General features: G+C 47.6%; 1 protein-coding gene across 2 annotated transcripts in view; it reads left to right on the forward strand.

Annotated features, from left to right (window-relative positions):
- TTBK1 (tau tubulin kinase 1) overlaps positions 1-10,045 on the forward strand; it is a 320,320-nt gene extending 310,275 nt beyond the window's left edge. For both annotated transcript variants that reach the window (XM_029592821.1, XM_029592820.1), the window contains 2 exons: positions 5,145-6,661; positions 7,645-10,045. In XM_029592821.1, the coding sequence (XP_029448681.1) occupies positions 5,145-6,661; positions 7,645-7,981 (1,854 nt within the window). In that variant the 3' untranslated portion in view covers positions 7,982-10,045. The remainder of the gene's footprint in view (positions 1-5,144; positions 6,662-7,644) is intronic.
- Positions 10,046-10,375: the final 330 nt, after the last annotated feature.

Here is a 10,375-nt window from a genome sequence, read left to right on the forward strand (position 1 = left end):
CGTGTGCCGGCACAGCTACCGGCCTCTCCGGCTGGCGCGCTCACATAGCACGTGTGCCGGCACAGCTTCCAGCCTCTCTGGCTGGCTCGCTCACATAGCACGTGTGCCGGCACAGCATCCAGCCTCTCCAGCTGCCGCGCTCACATAGCACGTGTGCCGGCACAGCTTCCACTCTCCGGCTGGCATGCTCACATAGCACGTGTGCCGGCACAGCTTCCACTCTCCGGCTGGCACGCTCACATAGCACGTGTGCCGGCACAGCTTCCACTTTCCGGCTGGCATGCTCACATAGCACGTGTGCCGGCACAGCTTCCACTCTCCGGCTAGCATGCTCACATAGCACGTGTGCCGGCACAGCTTCCAGTCTCTCCGGCTGGCACGCTCACATAGCACGTGTGCCGGCACAGCTTCCGGCCTCTCCGGCTGGCGCACTCACATAGCACGTGTGCCGGCACAGCTTCCGGCCTCTCCGGCTGGCGCGCTCACATAGCATGTGTGCCGGCACAGCTTCCACTCTCCGGCTGGCGCGCTCACATAGCACGTGTGCCGGCACAGCTTCCACTCTCCGGCTGGCGCGCTCACATAGCACGTGTGCCGGCACAGCTTCCACTCTCCGGCTGGCGCGCTCACATAGCACATGTGCCGGCACAGCTTCCGGCCTCTCCGGCTGGCGCGCTCACATAGCACGTGTGCCGGCACAGCTTCCACTCTCCCGCTGGCGCGCTCACATAGCACGTGTGCCGGCACAGCTTCCAGTCTCTCCGGCTGGCACGCTGACATAGCACGTGTGCCGGCACAGCTTCCAGTCTCACCGGCTGGCACGCTGACATAGCACGTGTGCCGGCACAGCTTCCAGTCTCTCCGGCTGGCACGCTGACATAGCACGTGTGCCGGCACAGCTTCCAGTCTCTCCGGCTGGCACGCTGACATAGCACGTGTGCCGGCACAGCTTCCAGTCTCTCCGGCTGGCACGCTGACATAGCACGTGTGCCGGCACAGCTTCCAGTCTCTCCGGCTGGCACGCTGACATAGCACGTGTGCCGGCACAGCTTCCAGTCTCTCCGGCTGCCACGCTCACATAGCACGTGTGCCGGCACAGCTTCCACTCTCCCGCTGGCGCGCTCACATAGCACGTGTGCCGGCACAGCTTCCAGTCTCTCCGGCTGGCACGCTGACATAGCACGTGTGCCGGCACAGCTTCCAGTCTCTCCGGCTGGCACGCTGACATAGCACGTGTGCCGGCACAGCTTGCAGCCTCTCCGGCTGGCACACTGACATAGCAGGCGGAAGCGTTTTTAGTATGGACAAGCCCTTTTCACTCTTTTTTTTTGTCCCCGTTTTTAATTTCTTTATTCATTAATGTCTGATTAAGGACTTTACTATAATAACAGAAATGTACAAAAAAAAAATAAGAAATTGGAGGCCCTATCTGTTTTATGGGATTTGCTAAAGTTTTACAGTGATTCTCAGAAAGAATAATTGCAGCCCACATATTTTGTCACTATTAGACTCACATAGAAAGGACCAGACGGCCTATCTCTGCAGTCCCCACCACTCCATCAGAGACGCCTTGTGCTTGTCCCATTCCTTCCTGAATTCTGATACTGCCCTCATCTCACCTCCACTGGGAGGCCGTTCCATGCATCCAAGACACATTTCCTGAGTCTACCCCCTTCCACCCTCATCCCGTGAGCCCTCGTTTCTGGGCCTTGTATCACTCTGTGGTTAGCAGGTAGGAACAGGAGCTGACACACCTTTTAAAGCTTCTCTCTTTCATTCTGCTGGAGGTCTGCCTTTTCTTTTCTTTTTTTTATATTTATATTTTTATTCATTGTACACAAATTAAACATTTGCACAAAATAAGAATTTTTTCCTGTGTACAAGTAAATTCCATGAAACAAATTATCACATTATAAGTACACATAAAAAAAGAGTCCTCATAATTGGGAGGATACACATAAGAAAAAAAAAAGAAACCAAATAACATTTTGCATCAGCAAATTAATTGAGAGCATCATTCATTTCTTTGTGCAGATATATATCTCAACTAGCTTCTTTATCTGTCAAAAAAATGTAACGGGAATGCTATCAAACTTGGGCACACTTCTTAAGGATCTCTGTTTTTCGGAGTTGCCGACATTCCTATAGATATTGCAGTGCTGTGCATGGAGACTGACGACGGCCTGTGATGTCAAACTTAGGCTGCTGCTGTCTGCTCTTAGGAAGGCAGATAATTCCCCTTAAGGGGAAGACACAAGTTGCGTGCTCATGCTGTGCCATTATTGAATACGCAGACAATCCACATTTCTAAAATTCTTTCTGCTTTTATTTTCACACAAGATGGCTTGGCTGGCAGGCGTAGAAATGCTGGAGGGTCGTCTCTTCGGAGATGACCCTTCTACACCATTTCTCGCCTGCCTTCCCACGAACCCAACTGACCCAGCAGGACCTGAGACTTCAGTCTGAGTTGGCTTTGCTGCAGCTCACCGCAGCTATAATTTTCAACTCTTTTGGTTTACTTTGCTGCCTTATAGTTCCTCGGTAGCAGAAACAGTAATAGTGAAGTTGGGAGTTGAGGTGGAGAGAGATTTTCGGAATGGAAGAGGAGGAGAATAACTTGAAGATCATGCGTCATAACGCTGTATTCATTCACAGTGTAAGGTGCCTTTCTACTGGTTGTAATCCTTTCCTTCTCTTTTCATTAATAAAAACGATGCTTGAATGAAAACGGGATCGCTGGCCCCTAGAGTAGCTGAGGCCAGAGAGGAACCTGCTGCACTGGCACTCCCCTTCCCCGGTCCCTTCTGTGTGCACCAGAATCTCAAACCCAGCACTGGATCTGCCGAGCTGGGAGCAGATTATTCTGAGGAAATAGATGGTTTTGCATTGTCAGCAGCATTCCTGCTTATGTTACTGGTATGACAGTGCTATGACAGCAATACATACAAAGTATTACATGCTAACATACGGCTCTCTTGGTCTGCATGATTGTCACATGTCCCAGAGATTAAAAGGATACTGGAATGCAATAGAAGGTGACTGTGGTGAGATGCAGTGCCCTCTCTGGGTCCTGACGTGTTTTTCCATGAGCATGTCTTATTTGATGTTTATTGCAAACACCTCGTCCCCTTTTATACTGCAATAAGTCTGTATTATAGGCTTGCACTAGTCTTCTTGACACACTGAGCATGCAATGAAAAGATCTGAAAGCTTTTTATTCTGAATCAAAGCTCTGTATTAATGTGTATATAGCTATATATATATATATTATACATACTGTATTTAACGCAAATCCTCCTGTATAAAAAGCATGCAATGATGAGCTGTACATAGTGCCAAGTACTGTAAAATCCTACACTTGAAATCACAACAAAAAGCAAGTCAAGCTGCTGTATGATGGATTTTGTGCCTTTTGAAAATCCATGTATGTTAATCCAGACAATCGGAATAAGCTTATGTACTACCAAAATCTTATTAAAGAGTCAAAGGCAGAATTCAGCTGATGGCTGTTTTTATTTCAGCACTGAGGTATTACTGTAATATGCTGTGTGCCCCAGCTCTGGGTGATCCACAAATAGTCTTTAGCCGTTCCAGATAAGAGATCCCTGAATTGTGATCATGTGAACACGCTACTGCTTCCCAGGTACAATCTTAACTGATGTCCTTCTCCATGTGTAAGTAATAGAAAAGAGGTACTCCGACGCGGGTTAAATAGACACTAATCCACCCCTAATGCAATAGGGGGATTAGCGCCTATTTAACCCGCGTCGGACGCGGGGTGAATGTAATAGCGCTCATCACATGCAAATGCATGCGAATGAGCCTATTTATCGCTCAGCTATTATAGCCTGCTTGGAGCAGACGTTAATAGCTGAGCGCAGGTAAAAGATGTACAGAAAAGCAGAAAAAACTGCTTTTCTGAACTTCTCTTTTTAAGAAAAAAATTAAAAAAAAAAAACTTGGCAGACCGCTGAGTTATGAAGACGGATAAACTCGGCATCCATTTTCATTACTGGCAGACGGCTGGTTACCGGCAGCCGCAGCACGGTTGCGTTAGCAAGGAGGCGCTACGGTCATGCAAGTGACTCTAGCGCCTCCTTGCTAGCGCAACTCCCTAATTTGTTTATTGCATGGCGCCCCCCTTGTGGACGTCATGTGCACGTTAGGAAAGCGGGCACTGACTTTTCAGCTTTATATTGCTTCAGCCCCAAAGGGAGCTACGCACTGAAACTCAGGCATACCTGCTGTAATGGTATGTACTAAATATCTTTGCATGCACACGCTACATTTTGAAATACCTTCTGTTAACAGGCACAAAGTGAAAGAGCCAGTGAGCATAGGAGATTTCAGCCCCCTACCCTCACCCCAATCTAGGCAAACTTCCATCAACGCTGAATCGCTTCTCACCTCCGATCAAGATCAGACCGATGACCCTAACTCCTCTCCAGCTCCTCCATTTCCAGGAAGAGGGACGTGTGAGCCCTCCTGCTGGCACTGCTGCACTCCACCAAATGACACATAATAGCAGAGAATTGCCACCAGGTGGCATCATTTGATGAAAGGCAGCACTGCCAGCAGGAGGACTTTCACGCCTTCCTGCCAGTGAAGATCCGGATACCTTATCCCTACTATAGAGGATTTATCTCCATGGCCAAGGAATCTGTGCCCTGTCTGCTCAAGCTACCAATAAGGGTGCAACTTAGATACTGTTTTAATGGCATGGGCAGCTCTCCAGTAGGAGCTGGGCTGATACCTACAACTCATTTCACAAACGTAACCAGCCTCCAGTGATAGTGCGCTCTCTTCACTGCTCTTCAGTATATTCAAACCAACCACTTTATGTGCAGTATAATCACATTTAGAGGTTGGAAAGATTAGAACCTTTCATTGTTGGGCAACAGTCCATGGAGTTTCTCACCTACTTTGCATCTTTTCTGCACGTTGCTGTCCTGGAATGAGCAATTAGTGAATTTGTCTAGAGAAACAGATCCTAGCGCTGAAGTCTGAGTTAAGAAACAAACGTTTTGTATTGTAGAATGTAACCCATTTCATTTCAGCTCCCGTAGCTTTTTACATCATTGATCTTGACATTCATGTTTATTGTCTACATTTTATTAAACAGTTTTATGTAAATATATTTACAGGTTCTCTCAATGAAGAATTTTGAAACAAATGGTCTGCCAAAGGCAGTGCCTTTAAGTTTGCCTTATCAAGAATTCAAGAGGGATATATCTGACAGCAAGGAGAAATTCAGACTCTTGGAACGAACAAAGAAAGTCGACTTCTGCAGTGTGGTGCTGACTGCTTCTTTTACTCCATCTGAGTCATATAGAGACGTTAATGAGATGTGTGAGCAGGAAGAACTTGAGGAGGAGGAGGAGGATAAAGCAGAAAAAGAGAGAGACTTTTTAGGAGAGGGACTAGACCTACGAAGTGCATCTAGTAGTGAAGTTAGCCAGAAAAGTACAGAGCACAGCCAGGAAGGAGCCCCTTCAACGCTCCTAGCTGATGACCAGAAAGATTCCAAAGGCCGGGCTTCAACCGCTGACAATGATTTGGAATTAGAAGAAGGATCAAAAACTCTGGTGCTGTTTTCTCCAGGTGACATGAAGAAATCTCCAGTCACCAACGATTTGATTCCAGATGTTGATCTAGGGACACTAGCTGTATTAACACCTCAAAATGAGAGGCCACAGCCCATGGGAAGCCAACTGGATGTGTCTGAGCCAGGAACCTTATCCTCAATCCTTAAATCAGAGCCAAAGCCACCCATCACAGCTGCTACCACCTCTTCCCCTTTTACCAAAGTTGAACGCACGTTTCTTCATATTGCTGAAAAGAGCCACTTAAATGTCATGTCTTCCAGTGGTCAGTTGATGAGGCATGAGGACTACTGTTGTCCTGGCCAGTTGGAAGACCCTATTATTGAGGAAGAGCTGGAGGAATATGAGTTGTTGAAAGAAAATGGAAGTGTGAACTCTGCCGTGGAAGCAGGGGAGCTGGAAAGTTGTGCACTGTCTGCTAATCACATTGAAACCTCAGCTGAAATGGCATCAGGAGAACTTGCAATTTCTAATGGTATTGCGAGGCCTGAAGAAGAAATGGACAAGGACCCAGTGGAATTGGGCTCTAAGGAAACGGAAAGGTTGGCTTTAGAAGAGCCAAGTTTTGAAAAGATGATTCTTGCTACCGAACGCCTTAAACAAGCAGAAGTTCTCTTAGAAGGTTGCAAACAAAGTCCCAGAAAGCTCCTGGCGTGCAGATTCAGAAGCCGGATCCCTGTGGTGTTCTTTGAAGAAGACACCGGCTCTGATCTTTCAGGGTCACACTCTGCCAAAGAAAGGTTGTACAAGAGAGCCAAACAGCCAGATCTAGTGAGGCTTGTCATGGAGAAAAGACAAAGCCGGATTCTGAGGCTGGCGTCAGGGGCATCCTCCTCGGCATCAGAAACTTTATCAGTCACAGCTTCTGAGGAGGACACCCATGATTCCGACGACTCGGTCACAAGAAAGGTGGGGAGAGAGAAATCTGCACCTTCCGGCCGGAGGAGTCGAATTCCTCGGCTCATCAGATCAGTGAAGACACCTGCAGTGGAGCCGAAATCTGAAAAGCATTCCCCATCTCCTCTGCCAGCATCAGTGGACAAAGGCATTGCGAACAAGTAAGTGATTTTCTTTCTAAGAACACAAGATTGAGATCAGCACCCTGCCATCACGGTGGCCACTTTAATTTATGGGAACTTGTCAGACCCCTGCTAATTGCCTTGACCATCCTCTAGCAACAGGTTCAATTGCTTGATTAGACATTGAATGAAAACATACTTTCCACAGTTTGGTTGTTTGTTTTAGTATTATTTGAAAGGATAAATAACCATCCCCTCTCTATCTGTTTCACTCCACTCATTATTTTATAGTCCTCTATCACATCCCCCCTCAGTCGTCTCTTCTCCAAGCTGAAGAGTCCTAACCTCTTTAGTCCTTCCTCATAGGGAAGCTGTTCCATTCCCCTTTATTCTTTTTGTTGTCCTTCTCTGTACCTTTTCTAGTTCCGCTATATCTTTTGTAAAATGGAGGTGACCAGACCTGCATACAGCACTCAAGGTGCAGCTCACCCCTATTGGATGTTTTTGTGCTGGTTGCTTGTGTTCACCTTTGGTTGTGGACAACCTCTCCTGGTCACATTCCTACAGCCCAGATCTCTATCCCAGGAGTAGGGCCTTATATCTCTTCTGCATTCTCATTTTATCCCACACCAAGACTAAAAGCAATCTTCCTCTTTCTCATCTCATGTGATAGGACTGGTTTCAGACTAATTCTTCCCTCATTTCACAGCCTATTGCTTGCCTCACAGTTGGCAGAAACAGTGGCACAGATGTGGTTCTCAGCTTGCAACAGCTGGAGCAGAGTTGGTATTCCTCCATGTTCTGTGAGGCGATAGCGGGCTACTGTCAAAGCACCTAAACACATCTCCCCCTGTCCCCACACTAACCAGGATTAGATATCGAATTTCTGTCCTTTCAGTTTTGTCTGTGCAAAGCCATGACAGGTAAGGAAACTCTCCAGAAAGGAGCAGGAAACCTGGTGCAGTATAACACTGCCAGATGATTAACACACTCTCTGTCACTCTCGTTCTCTCTTTCTCCAGGGTACCAGTGCAGAAACCCCTTGGAAGCACAGGAGTCGGTGTCCATGCTGTGCACGTCCCAAGCCCCACTCCAAGGAGACCTAGCCACCCTCCGCCCAGGAGCCAAGTAGTGCAGTCACGAAACCTCAGTGCTTCCCCCAGGAGCCAGTCACTGTCCCGAACAGAGAGTCCTTCTCCCTCCCGGCAGCGCAAGCCACTACTTCCCCCTCTGCGTTCTCAAGACTCCTCTGCCTCACCAGGCACGGCCAGGAAAGGACAGAGGGTGAAACCCCAAATTCAGAGCCCAGCAACCAAAGGAAGACCGGTGGCAAGTGAAAGCAGGGCCTCTACTAGATAATGACTTTCTGACATCAGAGTCTCTCTATCTATTGATCTACACTTGAAGTACTGCAGCACAGCCTTACCCACGGGAGCCTGTGTGCGTAGATATCTATAACTTCATAGCTTCATGTAACACGACGCTCACAGGGAGTCTGTTTCTGACAAGGCCACAGGCCTGAGAGCGGTTGTTCTCAACTGGGAAATGATTCAGAAACCCATTGCTTTATATTGCAAACCTCAGGCCAGAGATCGAGGCAGAATGGACAGAGTGTGGCCCGGTCCCACCTAGCTTAATCTATTCTATTACACTAAGCAATACTCGTCCCTGGTCTCATCCAGGCAGCGGGAGGTAACGGGATTGCTAGGAAATGAATGGTATCACCTGCAATGGGACGTGCAAAGCCCTTCTGGGAATGGGGGATTGCCTTTGCTTCTTTCACTTTGCTCTCTTTCATTACTTATGGTTTTCCTTAGTCCTTGCTGCTGGAACAGACAAGATTGGGGGGGGGGGGGGGGCTGTGATACTTCCTATGGACCCACCATAAGAATTATCCAAAGAGCATAGACTTGAGTTTTCAGCCCTAGTCTGGTATCTGAGGAAGGATCTAGATGGTGTTGAAATCTCTTGTCCAGCATCTTTGGATAATTGTATGCAAGCTTGCAGCATTCCCAGTTCTGATTGCATGCAGCCCAAGCCTGCCGGTCTCAGAAGGGAATGTGCATGGTACTCCAGTCATAACAGTGTTAGTGCAGCAAAGGACTGAGAGTTACGAGATCATGGAAGATGCAGTTAGGAAGAAATGTTGCCAACACTGGATCCCTTCCATTTCCTGGTTTGTGTAACTTTCTTTTTTCTTTGCAAACATGAGCAGTGCTTCACGGTAAGACAGAGCAGGAACATGGGAATACCCCTTGTGGCCATATTGAGCTTGCCTATGTTAATATCCAGGAGGGTGCAAGACTGCTGTCACCTATGGCTTGAGCCCACGTCTATCTTGTCTGGTGAAATTCAGGCAATGGCTTGGGAGCCCCTAACTCATGGAATCAGGGAAGTGTCTCGTAAAAGGCAGGAGTAACCTAAATCTAAATTTTGCTGAGATATCCTTTTTGATTCAGAATACGTCAGTTATCATGAATGATCCAACAGTCTGTAGGTCTGTCGCTAGCTTCCCTTTCCAGGAAACATTACGAAGAAGTTGGTGGTAAGATAGCTCCAGCAGGACTTGACTCACTCAACTCTTTTGAAATCCTCTAGTCAAGCTTCAAGCTGGCAAGCAGCACCTCTGGTATGTGTGAGAAGTAGGATGTTCTCCAAACGAGGGATGATGACGACATGTTAAGTATGTCACTGCTCAGTCACCGCTGCGGGGCAGAATGTGTAGAAATGGTAGGGTAAATAGAATTACGTTTCATTGGATTTGCTGGTTCATAGATGGGAGGTCTCGGGGAATTCTGTCCCTGGCCAATGAGCCTCCTGCGTGGAGTCCAGTATGACTCAGTATTGTCATTAATTTTATTGATCCGTACAAGCCACGCAGAGAATGATGCTGGTGTTATGAAAGCAGCATGGATCCTCAGTCATACCTAGAAAGGAAGCATCCCCTAGGGTGAAGAGCAGTTTGATCTCATCCCCATGTTTGAACTGTAAACGTTAGCTCAACCTATGGAGGAAATGATTAGTGCTTAAGCACTGGATGAGGGGCCAGGACAAGTTCAGAGATGTCCCTCTGCTGCTGAGCAAGTCACTTTATCTTACCGTGCCTTAGGGAGAGGTTGATATTCAGTGCTACTTAGCCAGTATGTGATCTGTTTCAATATTTGGTTATGTTCAGCACCTGCCACTTAGCCAGATAACTACTAATGTGGCTAAGTGGGGGGAAAGATGGGGGTGATCCGGGGTGGAGCTATTTATCTGGCTAAATCAACAGGCTAAGTACCGAAATTCAGCCTTATCTGACTAACTGGCCGATACAGTACAGTGTTCTCCGACGGAGCGCACTGTTTATCCTCTATTGGATGCGCGTTTTCGACGCGCTAGCATTACCCCTTATTCAGTAAGGGGTAACGCTAGCGCGTCCAACCACCCCGAACCTAATAGCGCCCGCAAAATGCAAATGCATGTTGATGGCCCTATTAGGTATTCCCGCGCAATTCAGAAAGCAAAATGTGCAGCCAAGCTGCGCATTTTACTTTCAGAAATTAGCGCCTACCCAAAGGTAGGCGCTAATTTCTCTGGGCACCGGGAAAGTGCACAGAAAACCAGTAAAAACTGCTTTTCTGTGCACCCTCCGACTTAATATCATGGCGATATTAAGTCGGAGGTCCCGAAACTTTCCAAAAGTGAAAAAAAAAAATAAAAAAAAATTTGAAGTCGGCCCGCGGCTGTCGGGTCGAAAACCGGATGCTCAAT

The sequence above is a fragment of the Rhinatrema bivittatum genome, chromosome 3 (genome assembly GCF_901001135.1).
Source record: "Rhinatrema bivittatum chromosome 3, aRhiBiv1.1, whole genome shotgun sequence".
In the NCBI taxonomy this organism is placed as follows: Eukaryota; Metazoa; Chordata; class Amphibia; order Gymnophiona; family Rhinatrematidae; genus Rhinatrema; species Rhinatrema bivittatum.